Source organism: Furipterus horrens, unplaced genomic scaffold (genome assembly GCF_987537825.1).
Source record: "Furipterus horrens unplaced genomic scaffold, mFurHor1.1.pri manual_scaffold_3, whole genome shotgun sequence".
Classification (NCBI taxonomy): Eukaryota; Metazoa; Chordata; class Mammalia; order Chiroptera; family Furipteridae; genus Furipterus; species Furipterus horrens.
This window is the reverse complement of record NW_028327173.1, coordinates 19,620,680-19,644,021: the sequence shown is the minus strand read 5'-3', so window position 1 is coordinate 19,644,021 and position 23,342 is coordinate 19,620,680. Positions and strand designations below refer to the sequence as shown.

Genomic DNA, 23,342 nt, shown 5'->3' with positions numbered 1-23,342 from the left:
TCCAGAAACAGAGAGGGGCCAGGATGGCTGGAACCCAGTGACTGAAGGGGTGCAGAGGGACCCTGGGTGAGGCTGGAGGGCAGGCACGGCCGGATCTGAGAGTGCAGGCTGCTCTTCCCCACCTCGGAGCCTTTGTGTGTTCTATTTCCTCTGCCTTTCTCTCTTTATTTCAGTTGTTAGGACTCAAGGGCTGATGTTCAGATCTGAGCAGCAGGAGTCAATCTTGCCTTCCTCCTGAAAGCTATTAGGGGGCAGAGTCTGTGGCTGGGCCCATTCTGGAATCGGGGTCAAGGTGTGGCTGGACGTGGGGCCAAGCCTGTCCCTCCCAGGTGTTCTACACTCCTGTCTTGGAAGTCCTTGGTGCTGGCTCTCAGCCCAGAGGTGCAGTGAGGCGGGATGGTCTGGACCCAGGCCTGGTTAGCTGGATCTTAGGAGAAGGCTCTCTCAGCTCTCCTGACCCCCTGGAGACCCTTGAGACAGCACTAGCCCCTGAGCTGACTCGGCTGTTGAGATCCTTTGAGGGGGACGATGATGGGGGTGGTTCTGACTTCTTGTTTTGGGGAGGATCCGGGACCAAGGCTGGAGCCTGCACTCCCTTCTCTCCATGTGTCCCACCTTTATCCAAGGTAACTCCGTCCTAGAGCCCCAACTCACCCCAAGGTCACGTCTATCTGATGGGACTAATTGCCCTGCCTCTGGGATTTCAAGGTGTAAGACTTTTGGTCCCAAGCCGAGTGTGCATCTCATCACATTATATGCTCCCTGGTGACCTGGGGCAATGGGCCTAGCTCTCCTCTGTGGAAGGGGATCTGTGGCGCTGGCCACACCGAGAGAAGCACGAACTTGTGTGGAGCACCTGCTGCATACGAAGTGTGCTCAGCCCTGCACACGTACTACACCGTACCGGATAAGGCAGGCAGGTGCTGGTGGCTGTGAAGAATGAGTAAATGGAGGCACGGAGGGACTAAGTAACCTGCCCCAGGTCACACACTTAGTAAGTGGTGGAGCCAGGACTCAAATGCAGCATGCTGGCTCTAAATCTGGCTCTGATACCTAGCGGTTCTGATGGAGTGGGGAGGGGAGGGGAGTGACTCCGGTCCTCAGTGGTGGTGGCCGTCAGCAAGATGGGGCTTCTACCCTGGCCCCTGAGTGCGTAGGAAGTGGGAATTAGGCCCACTCTGGCTCTGCCCACCTGGAGGCCACAGCTGATGCCGTCCCTCTGTTGTTACTCGGTCCACGAGCCCATCTGTCATCCCTCTGGGCGTGTCCAGGCTGCTGGCCTCGGGTGCTGGACCCTGTGCCTGTCTCTGCCCTCCCCAGACTCAGCGCTGGCGCAGTGAGAACTTTGAGAGGCCCGTGGACCTCGAGGGCTCCGGGGACGATGACTCCTTCCCTGATGACGAGCTGGATGACCTGTACTCGGGGTCCGGCTCAGGCTGTAAGTACCTTCCCTTGCTGTTCCCTGTGTGCGTGATTTGTGCAGACAACGTCCATCTGCCTCCAGTGCCCCATCCGGAGCTACCAGAGGGGAGGTCAGACAGGGGTAGCTTCTGGTCCTCAAGCACAAGAAGGGCCAGTCATCCTCTGGGGGTAGAACTAGGGTCTTAAGGCATCCAAGCCTAGGACTCCCTGCAGCTCTGTCTTTGTGTGCTCTGCTGGGGTCTGTGCAGACCTCCCGTTTCCACTGTGGGAACACAGGTGTCCCTTAGCAACCCAGTTTTCAGTACTGTTCCAACCACTTGGAGGAACATAGCCGGGCAAAATCTCCTTTGGTTCAGTCATCTGTGGCCAGGGCAGGGTTTGGGCACTGATGGGAAAGGGTGGGGCCTGGGCAGTTGAGTCTGAGGTCAGCCCTGGGAAAGGCCAGCAGTTGTGTGAGTTCGAATCCCAGTTTTGCTGTTTGATAGCTGTGCCACCTTTAGCTGCCTTCCTTCTCAGAGTCTCTGTATTCTTATCTTGAATGGTGATAGGTACACCTTCCTTTCAGAGTTTCTGGAAGGCTTCAGTATAAACCATCAGGGTCTGGCACAGAGAGGGAGCTCTAAACAGGGGTGTGTGCTGAGATTGGGGCCCAATGAGAGGACAGGGCAGGTCTGAGGGGTTTGTAGGAGGTCTGTGTGCCATGGAACTGGCCACTCACAAGCCCCTGCCTCTAGTCTTCTCACTTTAGCCTGCTTTTTAAAGCCTCTTGCAAGTTAGTTTTCATTAAATTCATCTCTGATGGGTCATGTCTCTGCTCTCAAACCTTTCTGGCTCCTCTTCACTTCTCTGCCTGGTTCAGACCCCCTAGGAGCTGATGCAGCTTCTCTTTCCCTCTCATTTCCTCCCAAGTCCCTTCACTTGACCTGGTTTGAGTCCTCCAGATTCCTCAAGCATTCCTCTGTAGAAAGGTCTTCTACCTCTCGCCCTCTGCTGTGCCTTAGGGAGCCCTTATTGTATCCACTGCCTCTTCCCAGAATGCCCTTCCCCCTGCTCCCCCAACCTCTAGTGTGATCTGTGGCCAGTAGGCCCTTAGTTATCACTGCCTGGATTCAACCTGTTAGAAGCCTCAGGCTGGGTGGGCTGGGATAGTCAGGGAAGACTTCCTGGAAGAGATGGCCCCCTAGAGGAATTGTTGGTAGGCAGAGAGGAGTTGGGGAACATCCACCAGCCATCAGCCAGCTGGTAACCTTTGGCCAGACTTTGCCTTCCTTCTTTCCTTCATCTTGTCCTGGGAAAACTGTGCAAAGAGTGAGGATTAGGAGCCCTCATCTGGATGACCATTGCTTCCCTGGGATCCTCATGCCTGTGCCCGCATAGTCACCCAGATCCCTAGCTCTCTCCTCTCCCCCACCCCCTCAGACTTCGAGCAAGAGTCAGGCATTGAGACAGCCATGCGCTTCAGCCCAGACGTGGCCCTGGCAGTGCCCACCACCCCTGCTGTGCTACCTACCATGGACATCCAGCCTGTGGGCACCCCGTTTGAAGAGCTCCCCTCTGAGCGTCCCACCCCAGAGCCAGCCACTAGCCTCCCGGCGGTGACAGAGATCCCAGAAGAGCCCAGCCAGAGAGCCACCACTGTCTCCACTCCCATGGCTACCACTGCAGCCACAACCACAGGGGCCCCAACTGTGGCCTTGGTGCCTGCCACAGTGGCCAGCGCTGCTCCTAGCATCCCTGCGGCATCCCCTTCCACGGCCACCACCTCTGTCATAAGGACCACCAGTGTACAGAGGCTTCTTCCTCTTCCACTGACCACGGCAGCCACGGCCCGCGCCACCACCCCAGCGGTGCCCTCACCTCCCACCACGGTGGCTGTCTTGGACACAGAGGCCCCAACGCCCAGGTTGGTCAGTACCGCTACCTCCAGGCCAAGAGCCCTTCCCAGGCCAGCGACCACCCAGGAGCCTGACATCCCTGAGAAGAGCACCCTGCCCCTGGGGACCACTGCCCCTGAGCCGATGGAGGTGGCTCAGGTAAGTAGGTTGGGAGAAGTCAGGGAGTGAGATCAGAGGAGGGTGCGCCAGGGCCTGGACAGGATGGACCTGGGCAGAGGCGAGGACTGGAAATGAGCCAGTCAGGGAGGGGGAGGGAAGAGCAGCAGATGGCTGGAGGCCAAGGCTGGTTGTGAGTCACAAGATGAGGATGGGGGCTGAGCTGGGTGGGGATGGAAGAGAGACCAGGATGGGTCTCAGGGTGTTGGGAAGGAATTGGGTGATGTGTGTGTTGGTGGGGGAGGGGCCAGGGGCCTGTGTGTTCTGGGTAACAGTACAGACTCAGGACCCAGGGAGTCTGGGTGGGAATTTTTCCACTGCCACTTTTTTAGCCATGTGACTTCAGGAAGTCACCAATACTTTCTATACCTTCTGTACCTCTGTTTCTTTATCTGTGAAAAGGAGAAAATAAGAATGCAAATCATAGTGTTGAGAAACTTAAGTTCTCTGACATCACCGAAGTGCCTGGCAATAGTACAGAAGTGAAAAATTTTAGTATGGTTATTATCATAATTATTGTTTTATTATTATTAGTCTGAGAGTGACTAAGTGGGCAGTCTGAGAGGCAAACTAGTAGCTGGGTGACAGGCTCAGTGCCGCCTCGTCTCCGCACACCCATCCCCCTTTTACAGGTGGGCCATGTTCCCCAGGCCTCACAGCCAGCAATGGCAGTCAGGATTTGAACCTAGCAATGGGCTCCATAGACCCGGGCGTGCGTGTGGGGGTGGGCATGGGTGGGGGGTGAGGGACTGAAGGGAAGAGGGTGGAGATGTTGGCATGCCAGGGATGGATGGAATCAAGGAGATGGGACAAGTAGCCTGGTCCTAGGTGGGTCTGCTGGGCACGAAGGGGCCCTGGTGACACTGACTGGGGTACGAAAGTCCTTTGGGGCCAGGCTTATAGTGGAGGGTTAGCATCAGCCTCTGTGACTCCCCAGTCAGCCCCAGCAGAGCAGGTCCCACTCCTGAGCAGCTAGGCAGCCTGCTGTTTCCCAGGTGCTTGGCTAAGCAGGAAGCAGGGACAAGGACGAGACCCAGACAAACCCTTTGCACACGGCCTCTCAGCCCTGACCCCCGGCCGCCCCTCCGCACCCCTGCCCTGATCCCGGCTCTGGTCCTGCCCCACGTGGTAAAAGCCACCCAGATTCATGGTCACTGGACTGGTTCCCTGGCCACCTGCCCCAGGCTAAGGGCTCCCCTCTGCCCCAGGCATGTGGACTGGGGACCAGGCCCAAGTATGTAACAGCTGCACCCCAGCAGTTCCCTAACAGAAACTCGACAGGACTCTTCCACGGCAACTGGAGGGGGAAGTGACGGAGATGGGATGGGGACAGTATGTGGCCAAGTGAGAAAACACAGCATAGCATGTGGTTAGAAACACAGATGCTGGAGTTGGATAGATCTGGATTTTAGTTCTATTTCTACTAAGTCACTTAACCTCTCTGACCTATTTCCTATTTTGTAAACTGGGCATAACAATAACACCTTCACAGAGGTGTTAGGAGAATAAAATGCCCATAATATGCTTAGCACAGTGCCTGGCACATAGTGCTTGGTAAGTGTTAGCCCAGTGGGGTAGTGTGTGTGTGTGTGTGTGTGTGTGTGTGTGTCTGCCCTGTGACAGGGGGTGCTGGGACCTGGCTCCTGGGCTCATGCCATCCTCCCCACAGACCCCAACTCCAGAGTCCTTCCTGACCACGATCCAGGATGAGCCGGAAGTACCAGTGAGTGGCGGGCCCAGCGGGGACTTTGAGCTGCCGGAGGAAGAGACCACGCAGCCTGACACAGACAATGAGGTGGTGGCAGTGGGTGGAGCTGCGGCTAAGCCTTCGCCCCCACCCGGGACACTGCCCAAGGGTGCTCGCCCAGGCCCTGGCCTCCTGGACAATGCCATTGAGTCCGGCAGTTCAGCGGCTCAGCTGCCACAGAAGAGTGTCTTGGAGCGGAAGGAGGTGCTTGTAGGTGAGGCTTGGGCCCGGGAGGAGCGCTGGTGGGGCGGCTGGTCCGGCCTCAGTTAGCCCTGGAGAAGCTCAGGGTGCGAGTTTCGCAGGAGCCTAGTTTCCCAGAACCCACCCTCTGGTCTGTCCCCGACCATCACCCATCCCAGAGTCTGACTTGCACTTCATACTACGTCCAGCGCTTTCCTCAGCACCCTCTGACCCCTCTTCAGACTCTGCCCTTGACCCCTGCTTTCTTGAGTCATGCTGGTTGACCCCTTCTGGATCTCACTCCTGGGTCCTAATTTCTGAGTCCTTTCTTTGGCATGATGTGTCCCTGCCCTTGAGCCCAGAGACTGAGGACCTGCCCTGGCTGAGTCTCCTGAAGAGTGGACTCGGAGGTCCAATACCCTGCTCCCTGCTGAGGAGGAGCCCAGAGGAGCAGTGTGGCCTCGGGCAGGTCCTTCACCTCCCGAGGCTCCCCTTTCATCATCTGTGCAGCGGAGATAATCATCTTGCACTAATCAATTCTCAGGGCATGGCTGTTCATATGTTAACGCCTCTGGTTGGGATGGATCATAGTTTTGTTAGCGGAGGTTTTCCTTCCTAATGGCACATAAAATACTGGAGCATCTTCTGACTGTTGGTGCCTTACATTGGATGGGTACCGTGGCACCACCCTTGAGCTGTATGACGCTCCCATGGGTTAGTGTGTGTTAGGCAACTAGATCTGACCAGGCTGCAGTGAGCGCTGGACATGGCAGCACTTAGAGTTCACTCCATTGCAGTCTCCGGCTCCTCTCCCCACTCTTTGCCCCACCCCCCAGAGCCCTGCCCCCTCTCGCCAGGCCTTCCCCTTATCTCCAAGCCCTACACCCCCACCCCCATCCCCTCCTCTGGGCTCTGACTTCTACCCTCTTCCTCCACAGCCGTGATTGTGGGCGGGGTGGTGGGCGCCCTCTTTGCCGCCTTTCTGGTCACCCTGCTCATCTACCGCATGAAGAAGAAGGACGAGGGCAGCTACACGCTGGAGGAGCCCAAGCAGGCGAGCGTCACGTACCAGAAGCCTGACAAGCAGGAGGAGTTCTACGCCTAGCGGAGCCACAGTGCCTCCCCACGGCCTCAGCGTCGCCCCTCCACCCAGTCCCTGGCCTGTCCCACCAGCCCTGGCCCGAGGACCGGGCCTGGGAGAGGGCCTGGCCCCAGCTCATCTCTGCCCACCCTCCCAAAGTCTGCCCAGATCTTCCCCAAGGCACAGGGGGCACTGCCATCAGCCCTCGACTGTGCCCTTCAGAGCTCATCTTCTGTCCTCCGCCAGCCTGGGGCTCCAGGACCTCCTGTCAGCTGGGGAGGAGGAAAGAAGCTCCTGAGTGGCTGGTGGAAGAAAGGGTTGGGGCTTGGGATGGGCTTGAACTCCAGCCTGGCGCCAGGGGCTGGCTGAGGTCTTCTTTTAAGGGCAGAGAGGCACTCAGGCTGGTTCCCAGGATACTCCTTCACAAGCTCAGCCTTGACATCGAGACACTGCCACCTCTTGCTTCTGTCCCAGGGCCCCTCTACCCAGGACAGAGCATGTCCCTTGTTGCCGGGCCTGTCCCGGGTTGTGGGGTCACTCTCCCCTCTCCCTGCCCACTGCACATGCACCTGAAGGCTTCACCTCTTTCCCAGTCTGTCCCTGAGGAATTAGCTTCCAAAGAGCATCCTGGCAGCCACTGGTGAGGAGGGCTGGCTGGGCTGCTCGGGTCTCCCTCTTGCAAGTGGACTCTGCACAGACACCATCTCCCACAAGGTCACACGTATTGTCAAACCCAAAGACAAAAGCACGAAATGACAAAATCATGTGCACTCCTGACCACACTGCCAGTCCAGACATGTCACAGAAACACACATTCTCCCAAAGATGTTCCTTCTCATGCACTTCTCATGCACCCTCGAACACTTGCAACAAGGCAAGTCACGAGTCACTGTCACCCCGTGGGGAGGGTTAGGCCTGCTCCCCCACCCCTTTCCACATACACACATGGTCTGGTACCCTACACAGCGTTCTCTAGCCTTCAGGCTCACTGGGGGCAGGGGGAGGGGAGGGGGTGGAATCAAGCCGGAACAGTCAGCCCATATTGGGTACCCTGAGTTGCCATATCTTGCTCAGTCCCTCACCATAGCGCTCCCCCCACCATACATTGCCACTGACCGCTGTGTGGCAGACACAATCCCATGTGGAGGCAGTCTCTGCCCACACAGCCCCGCTCTCAAACTGGAGGAGGCCAGGTGGGCCGTGTCTTTCCCTTTGAGTGTGGTGGGGAGCACGTTGCCTCAGGGCATTGACACCCCACCTCCCCCCTGCTTCTCTCCTCTCTCTGCCCGAGGAGTTGCTTTGGGACCAGTCCCCCGCTAGCTAGCGGAGCTGGGAGCCTTGCTGAGGAAGGCAGGCTGGTTCCTGGAATTTGGCCTCGGGCTGGGGAGGAGGCTTGGATCTCCCAGGACCAAAGGCCCCAGGAGAGGGGGGCGGGGAGCATGCGGTCTGGCTCCTGGTCTCCCCTCATTCCCCTCCTGCTCTGAGCTAGGGGCTGCCTCTGCCTCCCAGGACACCAGTCTCCAAAGTGCCTGTGAGGGTGGGCCCAGCTGCGCGGGCCCTCTGCGCCCTCCCCCCGTGGCCTCTCCAGGCCCACCTCAGCCCTTCCCCGGGGTCCTCCCTGGGCCTTCCCCGTGGACACCTTGCCTGCTTATTTGGCCAAACTACCTGGCAGTTCTGGCTGCAGCTGGATGGACCTGCAGCTGGAAGTAGCCCATTCAGACGCACTGCCCAGGCTGAGGGCTGAGGGCAGGTGGGGGCAGGGGTGTCACAGGCCCCAGCCTGCCTCCCCCTTTACTCTTGCAAGTGGGGCCGCTTCTGTGGCTATTTTAAATGTGGGGTCGCAGATCTCCTTTGGGGAGGGTGCGCTCAGTGGGGGCTCTTAGAGCCCCGGACGCGGGCTGCTCAGTAGTTGGCTGGTGCTCACCCCCCTACCCCTCTCCTACAACCCAGATTAAAGCCAGGAACCCAGGTTTTATTTCTGTTCCCTTTTCAAGATGCTCTGGCAACAGACTTCTGCTGGTGAGGGGTGGCAGTGCCTGAGGCAGTGAGGGTGAGATGCCTTGGTCTGCCTGTCCCACCAGCCTCCTTCCAGCCTGGGGCTCTATCTCTCAGTCCCTCAAGCCCCTCTCAGCAGGGCCTGGAGGCTTGTGAGGAACCCCAGCTGGTCCCAGCCTCGGAGGGGGAGGGGAGGTGTGGGGAGAGGTATCCTGGGGCCACGAACTGTTGGAGGTGGCCTGACCTCAGTCACCTCGAGTTGAAGGGCTGGGGCACGGGCCTAGGCCTCTCCCCTGATCCCTGGTGGGTTGCTGTCTTGGGGCAGCAGCTCTGGTGAGGAGGCCTAGGCAGGCCAAGGCTGAGAAACCAGAGAACACGGAGCAGAGAGCACCTGGACCCCCTGCCCCCAGCCCCCTGCCCCAGGAAGCCCAGAGGTGCTGGGACTGGGGTTGGACCCGTGGTGGGGGCAGGGTCAAGCACAGGAGGTGCGACTCGGGTTTAGGCTGGCCGGAGTGGGCTTGGAATGGCCTGCATGGGTCCAGCCTGGCTTCTAACTTGGGGTTTTGCCTTCCGGCACCAGCCTCTTCTGTGTGTCCTTAGCCTTTGAGAGAAGAGACCAAGGACAAATATCCAGGCTTTATCCTTATGAAGTTTAAGCCCGACCAGCCCAAATCCACTCTGGCCAGCCAAAGTCGGGCAAGGCAATCCAAGAGAGAGGTCGGTTCAAAGGATGAGCTGGAGCTCTCCGAGGTGCAATGTGGGTGCAGGGCCTGCCCAAATAGATCCCCAGACATCCCAGTGCTCCTGGGGAGGGCGTCTGGCGGGCCCTGGCATTTCCTGGAAGCATGGCTAATGCCAAAGGAGAGGGAGTTAGTGTGGGCTGAGAACCTCTCTATGGCCTAGGCTGCCAGGGAGCCAGCACATGGCAGGCTGGGGAGTTGCAGGTTGGGTCCATGCCCAGTTGTGATTTCTAGAGCCAGGCTCTGTCTCCCCAGGGGGCCAAAAGGGGTGTTTCTCCTGAAAGGCTGGGCTGGGCAGGTCTGTGGGCAGTGGCTTGGGGAGCTCAGGCAGGAACCCCCTGGGAGCCCCCAGCTGGGGCCCTGAGTACAGAGAGCAAACCCATCTTCTCTGTCTTTCTGGGGAGGAGTGGCCTGCATTTCTTCTGACAGCCACCACCCTGAACTTGCTTCCCCAGGCCTCCTGCCTGTACATAGAAGCTCACAAACTGTACAGATTTACAGAGATGCTGAGACCAGATCCTGGGGTTGCTGTCAAAGGGCTGATGGCCCCAGCGTCCCCCAGGTACCCACCTGGCAGCTCAGTGTACCTGGCCCCAGCGTGGCGAATGCATGTAAATATTTTTTGTAGGCAGTGTGGCTCCAGAGAGCCCCCTGAAGACAATGTCCCTCCTGTGCGTCCTTTCTCCTGTGCAGAGCCCTTCAAGAACCTGTCCTGGGGTGGGTGGGAGTTTGTCCTTCTCTGCCTCAGGCCTTCCCTGTCCTCTCTCTCCCCATAACCTGTTAACCACACCTGTCCTGAGTTCATGGCCAAAACTTTAAGGAAAAGTGGAGGGAAAAGACTGGAAAACGACCAAGGCACCTGCCCGGCTGTGGGTGCTCATCTGTCCCAGCCTTGTGAAGGAACTGTTTGGGTTTTGTTTTGTTTTGTTTTGTTGTTTTGTTTTGTTTTTTAACACTTCCCGTGCTGTGCCCATTTATAAGAGGAAATAAAATTAAGCTGAAATGATGTACTGTAGCCAGAGTGTGAGATAAAATAGGGGTTATTTAGGGAGGGGCTGCCCACAGTCCCCCTTGGACCTCAGCCACCTGCTGTTGGAGAATCAAACAAGGAGAATTGACCAGCAACCTCCTGTGGGAACCATTATGGTAAAAGCTGCTGTTGTGAGTCTGTTGGGGAAACCACAGAGTGAGGCTGTGGTCGAGAAGGGGCCCTGCTACAGTGGCATTGGGGGCCCTGTGGTCCACTGCCTGGGAAGAACTATGGTTTCAGGCCACAAAGAGTGCATCTCGGGACCACAGGATATTGGAATGAGACTGACAAGGTGGGATGGCTTTGGGATCTGATTGGCCAGGTTTCAGGCCCAGGTGACATTTCCTGGCCCTGACTGGAGAAGCTACTTGGCCTCTCTGAGCCTCAACTTTCTCGCCTGAAAATGGGACAGTAATGAACACCATCCCCTAGATGGAATGTGGCAAGGATTACATGGGGAAGGACACAGCGCAGTGCTGGGCACAGCCAGCCTCAGCTCACAGGACCTTGGGTGATGGTGTCGGAACAGAACAGAACCCGGGACAGGAGCAGTTCCATGCCTTACAACCACAGACTGCCTCCTGGGGTCACAGGGACAGGGAGCTGGGAGGACTTCTGAGCCAGCCCTGGGCCCCTGGGCACAAGTCTCTTCTTCAGGGCTTCAGTGGGGGATGTCCCTGCCTTGCTTGCACCTTCTGTGACAGGGGCTTGAAGCATCTTGGGACCAGTGGGTCACTACCTAATGGAAGGCCTTATTTTCAGCCAATCTGCCTCCCATGTTTCCTGTCTTCAGTCCTCATTCCCCTCTGTGGGCATGCGTGTCACCATCACAAACTTCCCTCCTCCAAGGTGACCTCTCCGTGTCCCATAAATATTTTCTCTAGAAATTGGTTCTTCTTGAAATATGACACACAGGGTCCTGATTGTTCTGGGGTGGATTGGAGCTCCCGGATTTGGTACAAGATCCTGTCCTTCCCTCCTTCCCTCCCATCACTAAAGTTTCCTGAATGCCCACCTTGTGCCGGGCCCTGTGCTTGGGACTGGATGACAAGAGGTCACCAAAAGAGACCAGCTCCTGTCCTCAGAGCATGTACAGTCTGTTGGGGAGAGAGACAATAGCCAGTCTCGTGACTGTCACAAGCTGGTCAGCCAGCTCCTCCAAGCCCCCTTGCTGCCAGATCAGTTCAGGAATGGAGCACTGAGGCCTGGGGCAGCCCCACAGTGAAACTTCAGACAACATGTCCCCTGGGAGTGTCAGTCTGCACAGCTGTAAACTGGGGTGATGGGGCCAGCCCTGCCACCTTAGGAATCTGCTATGAAGTGGTGGTGGTGGGGGGGGGCTTGCCATCATTTAAGCCCTGGTTCTTGACCCAACCCCTCATCCAGGAAGCTTTTGGAAGATAATTCCACCCTCTGAGTTCCTGGGAAGATCATGATCTTGGAGTCAAGTGGACCCAGCTGTGTGCACTTGGGCACAATGTCCCACCTCTCTGAGCCTCAGTTTCCTCGCATGCAAATGTAGTAGACAAAGGTGGATATTTGGAGGCTATTGGGAGGATTAAATGAGATAATATATTGAAACAACTAGTGAAGCTTGGCATGTGTAGCAGCTGAACTTAAATCCCCCTCTTTGTAGTGTCTGTCTTTTCTAAGGCAAACCTTTATTCAAATCCCAGCTCTGCCACTGACTGTAAGTGAATTATTCAAATGTCCAGTGCTCAGTTTCCTCACCTGTAAAATGGAACAGTAATAGTATCTGCCTCATATGCACAGTGCTTAGAACTGTGCCTGGCCTAGACTAGGCACTATGTAAGTTTAGGCTATTATTAGTGTTGTTGGTATTGTCATTACCATTATTTGCAGGCTCCAACATTTTCCCTGTTGAGCGAGTACATGACACTGTTTCTGAGCAGACATAAAAATATTAGTGTCAGCTTTGGTAGGAACTCTGACTCAGCCTTGTTTGAGCTGAGGCCGGGCCTAGAAACCATGCCCTTGGGCTGCAGGGCTAGGCTGGGCATGGCTGCCAGGGAAGGCATTTCCCTCTAGACCCTTGGGATGAGCAGCAAAACAGAGGGGGCAGGAGGAAGAATAGCTGATTGTTTTCTGTAGAGGTCACAGCCGCCTGCCGGAGCTGTCCCGAGAACAGAGCAGAGCGTGCTCAGCCTCCCAGGGCCACCCACCCTGCCTCTGCTGGCCTGATGGGGGCTGGGGCAGACCTGTGGCCTAGGTTGACCCCCACCAGAGCTGTACACCTTATCCACAGTCAGCGAGGAAGGAGGCAGGGCTGCCAAAGCTGTGTGCTGAGGCGCTGACTGTGCCAGGCACCCCGTGGGGGCTCCTCTCACCTTTAGTATTTCCTTTTAGCCTCACGCAGATCTGGCCTGCTGGCTGTTTATCGAGAATGAAGAAACCAGGGCTCAAAGAGCAGAAATATGAGGCCATAAAGCTATGAAATGGGGACAGGGGGATTTGAACCTGGGTCTTCACCTGAAGTCGAAGTTCTTTTAGTTCCATCCTGCCATCTCCTCCCTCTACTATGAGCCGGCTGTGTGAGCATGGGCAGGTTACTAAGCTTCTCTGAACCTCATTTATATCATCAGAAAAACAGAAGCAACAGGGTATTGAAAGGCTCAAAAGATATATTAACTCATACCCATTCACAGACATTACCTCATTTAATTCTTGGAGAGAATGATCATCCCCATTTTATAGACAAAAAACATTGACCCTGTGAGCAAAATCCACACTGGATGCTTCTCTAGGACCAACAACCCAGTTTCTTCAATTAATAAATTGTAAGGAACAAAAAAAAAGAGAAATGGAGAGGAAATTTATAGATAAGCCAATTAATGTGCTAATTATGAGACAAGTGGAAATTTGAACACTGAGTGAATATTTCTTATAAAGGAACCATTGTTAATTTTTTTTTAGCTGTCATAATGGCCCTGCATTTACGGTTTTTAAAAAAGGTCCTTATCTTTATACCAACTGAAATCTTTGCAGATGAAGCGACAGCATGTCTGGGATGGGCTTACAGTGATCGGGGGCGGGTGGGGGGGAGAACAGGAAACAAGATGGACTTGAGTTCATAATTGCAGAAGCTGGGTAATGGGCGCATAAGGGGTTCATTATATTATTCTCTCGACTCTAAGTTAAATTTTAAATTCCCCATGTTGAAACGTTTTGTTTTGTTTTGTTTTAAAAGGAAATTGATTCACAGAGGGGCATGAGGAAGAGTCAGGGTCACCCTCCAGTAAGTGCAGAGCTGGGGTTCTGACTCCAAGCCCAGTCCCCTGCCCCTCACACCGTCCCTACTGTGGACTCCCACAGTGTCATATTTTCGCTCTGGTGGAAGAATGCGTATGAAATTGTGATGAGTGACATGGTACCAGCTCTTGTCCTCCCACAGAGGTATTTGTCTTTTGCCAGAGAGAGAAGCAGACATAGTCCTTTCCCAGCAGGCTGTGTGTCATGGCTCACAGAGCATGTTCCAGGGACTTCTTGGTCTTGCTTACTGTTCACGTCAGAGCTGGGAGGTAGGCTGGTTGGGGAGAGTAATCTTCTGACTTTGAAGGATATTGGATTTGGTCATTTCCACCGTTTTTTTTTTTTTTTTTTTTAAGTATATTTTATGGATTATGTTGTTACAGTAGCCCCAATTTTTTCTTTCCTTTGCTCCCCTCTTCCCAGTACCATCTTTCCCTCCAGCAATTTCACCCCCCCCCCTTAGTTTATGTCCATGGGTCATGCATATAAGTTCTTTGGCTTCACCCTTTCTTATATTATTCTTAACTTCCCTCTGTCTATTTTGTACCAGCCAATTATGCTTCTTGGTCCCTGCACCATTTCCCCATTTCTCCCCCTTCTCCCTCCCAGCTGATAACCTGCAAATGATCCCCACACCTGTGATTCTATTCCTGTTCTAGTTGTTTGATTAGTTTGTTTTTGTTTTTATTTTTTAGATTCAGTTGTTGATAGTTGTGAGTTTGTTGTCATTTTAATGTTCATAGTGTTGATCTTCTTTTTCTTAAATAAGTCCTTTTAATATTTCATATAATTACAGCTTGGTGATGATGAACTCCTTTGACTTTACCTTGTCTGGGAAGCACTTTATCTGCCCTTCCATTCTAAATGATAGCTTTTCTGGATAGAGTAATCTTGGTTGTAGGTCCTTGCTTTTCGTCACATTGAATACTTCTTACCAGTTTCTTCTTGCTTGCAAAGTTTCTTTTGAGAAATCAGCTGATAGTCTTATAGGCATCCCTTTGTAGGTAACTCTACTTTTCTCTTACTGCTTTTAAGAATCTCTTTTTATCTTTCACCTTTGGCATTTTAATTATGATGTGTCTTGGTGTGGTCCTCTTTGGGTCTAGCTTGTTTGGGACTCTCTGTGCTTCCTGGACTTGTATGTTATTTCCTTCACCAAATTTTGGAAGTTTTCCTTCATTCTTTTTTCATATAAGTTTTTAATTTCTTGCTCTTTCTCTTCTCCTTTTGACAACCCTATTATTTGGATGTTGGCACGTTTAAAGTTGTCCCAGAGGTTCCTGAACCTCTCCTCATTTTTTTCAATTCTTGTTTCCTCATTTTGTACTGGTTGACTGTTTTTTTCTTTCTTATGTTCCAGATCATTGATTTTAACCTCGGTTTCCTTCTCTTCACCATTGGTTTTATGTGGATTTTTCTTCATTTCATTTAGCATAGCCTTCACTTCTTCCCTTATGTGTCTGCCATACTCAGGGATGTCTGTCAATTCTTTGAGCATCTTTATCACCAGTGTTTTGAACTCTGCATCTGTTAGGTTGGCTATCTCCTCATTTGTTAGTTGGCCATCTCCTCATCACTTAGTTCTCCCACTGGAACCTCGATCCATTCCCTCTTTTGGGCCAAACTTCTCTGTCTCCTCATCTTGACAGGCTCCTGTATTTGCCTCTGTGTCTTAGGTAGAGCTGTTGCACCTGTACATTTAAGGGGCAGAGCCTTAGGTATTTGTCAGTACAGGATGACCTGTTTCACCACGTTGTGACGCTGTGTGTGGGGGGGAGGGGTCTGAGAGGGAACAATGCTGCTTGCTCAGCACTCACCATTTTCCAGGCATTTCTCCCACTTCAGTATGGGACTGGCGCCCCTCTAGCTGCTGCCCTGGCCATTGTTCCCAGAGTGGGTGGGTCTGTGGATGTTCTAGGACCGTGTGGGCCCTTTAAACAAGTGGACTCTGCTGAGAGACTGGAAGTTTCTGCCTCTGCCCCAATCCCCACTGTTTTGCACAGTCAGAAGCAATGAGGCTTTATTTTCCCTGGCTGTTCGGTCTGGTCTGGTGCTGGAGTGCTCCTCAGGTGTCCCTCCCTAGTTTTTAAAACATGCTTTCCACCAGTCTGCTGCTGCTGCTGCTGCTGCCACCACCACCACCACACCACGTCCTCTCTGCCCGGCTCTGCCCCTCTTACCTGTCTGGATGAGTATTTCTGCTTTATATCTTTGTTTTTTGGACTTCCATGCAGTTTGATTTTCTGGAACTTCTGGCTGTCTCTAGTTTTGAGGTAGTTGTATTCCTTCTTAGTAGTGGAGGGAGACGCAGCTTGTTTTTCTAGGCCTCCATCTTGGCCAGAAGTCTCCCCCCATTTTCAAGCTTCATGCCAAGTCCAGACCTTTATCATGTCTTGCTGGAGAGACTGAAATAGACTTCCAGCCTCCAGAGCTGTGAGAAAATAAAGTTCTTGTTTAAGCCAGTAAACTCAGTTGTATTTGGTTATGAGAGCCGAAGCAGATTAATACACTTAATTTTTACAAAAACAGTGAGAGGTAGTAGGTGCTCTTATTACTCTCATGTTTACAGATGGGGAAACTGAGGCATAGAGCTTCTGAGGAGACTGGTTTTGAGTAAGAAAACTGTACAGTCAACTTTGAGTCCCCCTCCACCCTTCTTCTGAGAAGCTCCTATGGATCCTTTAAAGCCCTACTCCAATATCATGTCCTCTGGGAACTCCCAGGCAGCGTTAATCTTTGGGGCTGGTAAGGGAAGGAAGAGAGGCCAGAAGGAAATACCTAGATGTGGAAAAGTGGAAGATCAAGAGAAGTCAGAGCCTGATGGAGGAAGTTGGGTGAGGTAGGTGGCAGTAAGAGAGCCTGAGGGAGGGCGGAAGCTTGAGAGAGCCCATGGGTTGGCTGTTGGGAAGGGTGTGAAGGGGAAAGTTCTTGGTCCTTCCCATCATAGGTGTCTCTGTTTTGTGACCTGTCCTTCAAGGCCCAGTTCAGTCTCCAGCTTCCTCGAGGTTAGCAGTGTGCATAAAAGTTAAGAAATAGCCTGGAGCCAAACGGTTCTTGTTTGAATCCTGGCTCCTCTCCTTATTGGCTAAGTAATCTCAAGTTACTCAGCTTCTCATGCCGATAAAATGGGAGTAATCACAGTACCCGTCTGATAGGATGGTCCCAATGCTTAATTAATTTAATACAGGCTACATAGAAAATGCTTAGTAAATATTAGCTAATAGTCATCTTGACTTATTCCACTGTGTGGTGCTCTCTTTTCTCTGAGTCCTGATGAGCTTAAGTATAAAACATTCAATTCAACCCACCAGTAATAATAATGATGATGAACCTTTACTGGGCACTTACTACTGGCCAGGCTCTGTGCCTGGTTCTTTAGATACAGTGTTCCATTTAGATGTGATAACCCCCATGGAGCAGATGCTCTTAATATGCGCACTTTGCAGATGAGAAAACAGATCCCTTTAAAACATGTTTAAAATTACATACCTAGCGTGTGGTCGAGTGAGGATTTGAACCCAGGCAACCTGACCTGGAGCCCATTTGATTCATTCTATCCTCTTAATCATTCACCCAGTATTGATAGATGCCTGCTGTGTGCCGGCTGCTGTGCTAGGTGCTAAGGATATGGAATTAAAAGACACACAGTCCTGGCCCCGAGGGGACACACAGGCTGGGGTGGGGAAGACAGACCTGGAATCAGGTACCCGAGACACGACTCATGATGTGGAAGGAATGGGGCTGAGCCCCATGGCTGCATTAGATCCATCAGAGGCTGTTTTAGTTCATCCTATTCCAACAATTATTGGGCATATGGTCTGCATAATAACGATCTCTCTTCCCAGAGACAAGGCAGACACATTTCTGGAGTGAAAAACTGAAATAAAAAGCACAGCCTTGACATTATTTTTAGGTTTCTAAGTAAATCTGAAGTTGTGAAATGTATTAACTGGTACTGTGGGTAATTAGCCACAGTTCTTAGAAAGCCCCTGCGCTTCTGGTAACTGCCACTCCCTTTCTAGCAGGCCCAGTCGCGGGGCACACGTAAGTGACAATTCCATGATGCCAGGTGATACAGGTGTGCAGGAAGCCTTTGGGAGTATGGAGGAGAAAACAATGAACTTTGGGGCTTCCAGGAAGAGGAGATGTTTGATTTGAGGTTGGAAAGCTATGTAGGAGTTTTTCGTGAAAAGAAGAGGATAAATAGTCCTTAAATGAGGGGGAAGGTGTGAGAAAAGCACCGCAGGATGTCTGGGGATGGGTGGAAGTCAAGTGAGGCTGGAGTGTTGGGGTCCCGGGGGCTGACGAGGGCAGGATGGTGCCTGGGCCTGGGTCAGAGCAGGTTTTGAAAGACATGCTAAGTGGTTTGGAGTTTACCATACAAGCAATGTGGGGGTGAGGGCTGTGGAGCTTTTCAGAGAGGGATATGGTCAGATTTGTGATTTGTAAACACGGCTCTAACAGCCTACAGGGAGGTAGGTGAGAAGCTGGTAGTGGGGCAATTGATTTCCCAGACTGTAAGTTCCTTGGGAGCAGTGACAGTCAATGTCTCTCTCTCTCTCTCTCTCTGGTGTTTCCCATAACACCTAGCAGGGGTGGGGCACACATCTGGCATTCAACAAATACATGCTGTCTGAAATTCATGCATGCCTCAGAACATGCATGCATGCATGTGGATTTTAGGAGCACCCCCGAGCTGGCCCCCATGGCGCTGTCCATGGTACTAGGGGATACTAAGTTTGCAAACCGGCAGGCTTCCTGGTGGCAGCTTGGTGTGTGCATGTATTTATAGAATGGGTGCGGGAGGGGACACTTAGCATCTGTTTTGCGATCAAGGCAGGGTCCTAGCTGCTCCAGCCTCAGAAGGATTGCCCAGGTGCCATGATGTTTGGAAGGCAGATTTTCACTTCACCTGGTCAAACCTTAGTGCATGGAAAGGAAGCCAGACAGAAAGGGTGGAACCACAGTTGGGAATAGTTTTGAGTGTCATGCCTGAGGGTCAAGATAGAAAGAGAGTAACAAGGTCACATTTGTGCTCCAGAAAAATCACTCTGGTGGTAGCAGGGAGGATAGACTGGAGAGGAAAGGAGATTCTGGACTGAGTCACACATTAGCATCCAATGGCATGCAACAGGGCTTTGGAGGAAGAGGAAATCAGTGAGGGTGAGAGTAACTAGGAGGTCTTCCTGGAGGAGGTGGGACTTGAACTGGTCCTTGACTCATAGAGAAAGAGGGGTATGCCAAGCTGGGGAACAGCACAAGTAAAGAAAGAGAGGTCAGAATGATCAGTGGCTAAGAAAGAGCATCAATGCCTTCCTTTCTGTTCTCTCTCCTCCCCAGCCCCGCTGAGAAGGAGGGGGCCTGCTCTGAGACTGAGCTCAGCTGCATGTCTGGGTGTCTCTGACTGAGGGAGAGGTGGGCTGGGTGAAGCCTGGAAAGGTCCTTCCATTGTATGTGAGGCCAGGAAGGGGCAGCGGAGGCGGGTCCATGAGCCCTTTGTTTGCAAGTCACCCATCAAGCCCTCCCTGCTGGCCTTGGACTCAGGGCTATGTCATAGAGACAGGTTGTTCTGCCTCAGCTGGTCCTTATGTCATAGCAGAGGGAGGAGGGATGGGCAGGATTTGGGGGGGCACTGGTGGCCTTCGAGGCTGGCTAAGGGCTGACAAATTGCCTCTAGCCCTTGAGGCTCAACAAATCATCAGTTCATACAAACCTTTAACGACATGATCCACAGACTGATGGATGAAACCTTTTAGCACCTGAGGATCCCAGAATAATGGAATCTTTTTAGGATCATGAAACCTTTCATAATAGACCTTGTGGAAGTCATAGAATCCTGTAGGATAACAGAATCTTAAAAGTCAGAGATTTTTAAATGCCCTTCTTTTAAGGTATGGTGAAACTAAATGAAATATTACATGGCAAGCACATAGGACAGCCCTGGAATGTTGTAAAAGCTCCCTAAGTGTCAGCTGGTGTTTTTGTTTTGAGGAAACTCAGGCCCAGAAAGGAGATGTGACTTGCCCAGGGACACACAGGAAGTGGTGGCGCAGAAGAGCAGGGCCTGGAGGAAACCCCAGGTGGGCTGAGGCCCTCTGATGTTGAATCTCCCTGGGGCTGAGCTAGCCCTGGCTCTCTGCGTCAATCCCTGTGTGACCTTGAACAGGTCATTTACTCTCTTTGGGCCCCAGCTTCTCCATCTTTAAGAGAGGACTAATATTTTCCTCCCTGCTTCCGCTCCAGGGGAGGCCTGGCTGCTTGATGGGTCGGTGATTTGGGGCAAGTCCTGTAACCTGCAGGTACCTCGTTTTCATCAGCTGCAAACAGACACGACAGGAGCACCCCTTTCAAGTAAACAGGGTAATACAAGCAGAGCACTTAGAGCAGCGCCTGGCAGCTGGGAAGTGCTTACGGAGTGACCAACATCGTTGTTGATCACAGAAGGCTCCCTCGTGGTGAACAATTGTTAGTTGTGGTCAGCGAGGAACTGGGCCAGTGCTGCACAAGTGTGTGTGCACGCAGACGTGCCTGCGTGTGTGCGATGGTGCTTAATAAAAGCAGAGCCTGCTGCCCAGAGTTGAGCTGTGTGCCCAGAATAGCTGCGGCTCCCAGCAGCCTCTCTGGGGACCCAAGTGTAATGAGTGTTTACAGAGCCCCCCGCCAGGCAAAAAAGAGAGGCGCTGAGGAGCCAGCTTCCAGCCAGGCAGCGGCTGGGAGCCCAGTGTTATTATATTAACAAGCGTCAGGGTGATGATTACCATTAACAAGATTATTCACCAGGCATTCTCCCCGCTCCCCAGGGCTCGAGTTTACGATAGGCAAAGCAGGCAGTCATTCTCTTCTGTCCTTGCTCTCTGTCTTGGGGGAAGGGGAGAAAATTTCCTGGTGCCAGGCACAGGGCCGAGCCCATGACATTCTTGTCTCACTGCATCTCCCCAAGCCCCCAGGTTAGGTATTGGCACCCCCACTTTTCAAATGGGAAAACTGAGGCTCAGTGACGGTGGACTGGGATCCTCTTACACCTGTCTGAGCCCAGAACACGTATTTGCATTGTTTCTTAATGTCACCTGCAAACATTTACAGTGGCGCCAGCCCTGAACTGGCACTGGCACATGGATTAACCCTTTCATCTTCACAGCAACCCCACCAGGAAGGTACTACTGTTATCCTCCTCCACAGTGGGGAAACTGAGGCACGGAGTAGTTGAGTAACTTGCCATCCATGTTACAATGCCTTCTGCCTCCACCGGGTCCCCTCTCCTCCCAGAAGTCAAGATGAAGGTGTGGTTCCCAAACTGTACTTGTCTCCATAGCACACTGAGCTGAGGACTCTGTGGCTGAGGGCTTGTAGGTGGTTTCCTTCTTGTCTCCCTCTGGCCCCTCAGTCAGGCCTACCTCCGGGCACAGACTCTTGGCGCCACCGGCCATGCAAGGCTGGGGCTAACACCTACCCACTTATGCCACAGACATTATTCTGACTCTCATTGGCCCCAAACATCAACCCGTTTGGATAAACTCCTAGAGGTCAGGTTCACTGGCCAGTTGCTGTGTATCAAGGACTGAACCAGGCCCTGGGGACACATGAGAGAGACAGACCACCCTCGTGAAGTGTTCAGTCTCTGGAAAAATCAGTTCAGGGCACAATATTTACTTACAGTGGGACTAAGCACGCCAAAGGGCAGGACAGTGGGATGTGGAATGGGCCTGCCACAGGGTGGGGTGCCCTTGACTTGGGGGTGCAGTGCTGTTGGAGCATAGGGTGAGTCAGGAAAGACCTCTATCAGGAAGTGACATTTAAGATGAGACACAGAGGCTGAGCAGAAGCTGGACAGTCACAGAGGGGCCAGAGCATTTCCGGCAGAGAGCAGTCCCTGTGGGGGCAAGATCTCCATGAGCTCTCGCCTGCTGGATTAGCCCAGCATCCAGCGCGCAAGTGCCTCCCAGGTTCGGTCAACATTCAATCAGTTATTGTTTATCAATTAAAAGTGTCTAATTTAGATAGTTCATTTTCTCATTCATCCCTTCATTCCCTTATTCTATATTCCCTGATCCCTATCCCATTCCAGGATTGGTGTTGGGCAGGGAGACACAGAATGGAATCAGTTGTGGTCTCTGCCCTGAATTTCTCCCAATCCAGTGTGGGTGATGGACCCTTACGTACAATGCCACGTGATCAGTGGACTCTGAGACCCTTTATCCAGGCTGGGGCAGTGGTGGTCAGGAAGGCTTCCCACAATCAAAAGTAGAAAAGGAAGGGTGGGCAAAGGTGTACAGCATGCACACAGATATGAAGACCTAGAACAAGGCTGCCTGTGAAGGGCCCTGAATGCCAGGCTGTGGCAGAGACTGTGGCTGTCTCCTAATACTCACTCTCCTTCCACAGTAGTGAGACATGGCTGCTTGGAAGAAAGACTACATTTCCCAGTCTCCCTTGCACCTAGGTGAGGCCATGTGACTAATGTGGCCAATAGGATAGGGGCAGAAGTATTGTAAGCAGTTTCAGGGTTGTTTCCCTTGAAGAGTGGTGGTGTGCCCTCTACTCTATCTTTTATCCTTTCCTTTGCCTGGAAGGTGAACATGGCCCCATCTCGGAATATGTGAACAAGGGCAATAGTCCGGGAATTATAGAGCAAAAAGATGGAAGGAGCCTGGGTTCCTGATGCCAAGGAGCACCAGCCACTGGATAGTTTATGTGTGAATTATTATATGAGGGACAAATAAACCTCTCTCTTATTTTACTCAGTGTTATTTGAGGTCTTTGCCTTAGGAACTAAACTTATATACTAGCTAATAGGCAGGCACAGAGAACTGTTCGAGTTCTGTGGGGAGGGGAGAGACATTGTCAGACTGTATTTTTGGAAGACCTGTCTAGCAGCAGAATGCAGGATGGACTGGAGGGGAGAGACGGAGGCAGGAAGACCAGAGAGGTGGTTGATGTCTTAGCCTGGGCAGAGACCTCCAGGCTGACCCAGAGCAGTCCTGCTCCGCATGTCCCTGCTGACAGAGAAGGGGCCAGTCCCTCACCCAATCTGGAGATCAGTCCTGTGGAACCCGGCCTTCAGCTGCCACTGGAGCCCTTAGGACAGCTACTTTGGGGAGGGTCACTAATCCAGGGCTGAGGGTGGGAGGCAGAGAGCTTGCGGAGGAGTGAGAGGTGGGTGGGGAAGTGCCTATGGTGGGGAGGGGCCTGGGTGGGAGAGGGTGATGGGGCAAGGACAGATGGGAGGAAGACCGGGAGGAGGGACTGTGCTAGTCAGGTCTCTTCTAGTGTCAGGGAGCAGAGCCCCAACCAGAGTCAAGATTTCATTGGCCCTCAGCTCAGGGAAGGACACGCCTGTATTAGAACCTTGAACAAAGTTGTTGGGGCTGCCATTTCCTCCGCGCTGCCTCTCTCTGTTGAGCTCATTCTCTCCCATCCCAGACAGCCTTTCTCCATGCTGGGGGCAGGAGGTGGACCTGGCCACAGGCAACTTGGGGTCACATCCTTTCCGCTCCACTGAGAACCTGTTTCTTCCAGCAGCTACATGGAAATCCCAGGGGAAGACCTGGCTAGGGTCACCTGCCCATCCATGGCCAATTACTGTGGCCAGGGGGCTGGGTGCCATGATGGCCAGGCCTGGATCTCTTGTCCAGCCTGAGGCCAAGAGGCTGGGGTCCTGGGATTGTGCCACCCCCAGGGAGAAAGGGAGAAAAAATTCCCTTAAGGAAGGGAGTATTTTTCTGTTACCTAGAGACTAGGGGCAGGGTTTCTGGGTGGACAACAGCAATAAAAAATGACTGCAGACATGGAGGGGGAGAGAAGGTATATGGGAGGATTTGAGACAATG

At 52.9% G+C, this 23,342-nt stretch overlaps 1 protein-coding gene across 1 annotated transcript in view; it reads left to right on the top strand.

The window, feature by feature from the left end:
* The window catches only part of SDC3 (syndecan 3), a 32,642-nt gene extending 25,237 nt beyond the window's left edge, over positions 1 to 7,405 (top strand). Inside the window, exons 2-5 of the mRNA XM_090268256.1 lie at positions 1,321 to 1,438; positions 2,842 to 3,455; positions 5,143 to 5,434; positions 6,339 to 7,405. Coding sequence (XP_090124382.1) covers positions 1,321 to 1,438; positions 2,842 to 3,455; positions 5,143 to 5,434; positions 6,339 to 6,505 — 1,191 coding nt within the window. The 3' untranslated portion in view covers positions 6,506 to 7,405. The remainder of the gene's footprint in view (positions 1 to 1,320; positions 1,439 to 2,841; positions 3,456 to 5,142; positions 5,435 to 6,338) is intronic.
* The last annotated feature ends 15,937 nt before the right edge of the window (positions 7,406 to 23,342 follow it).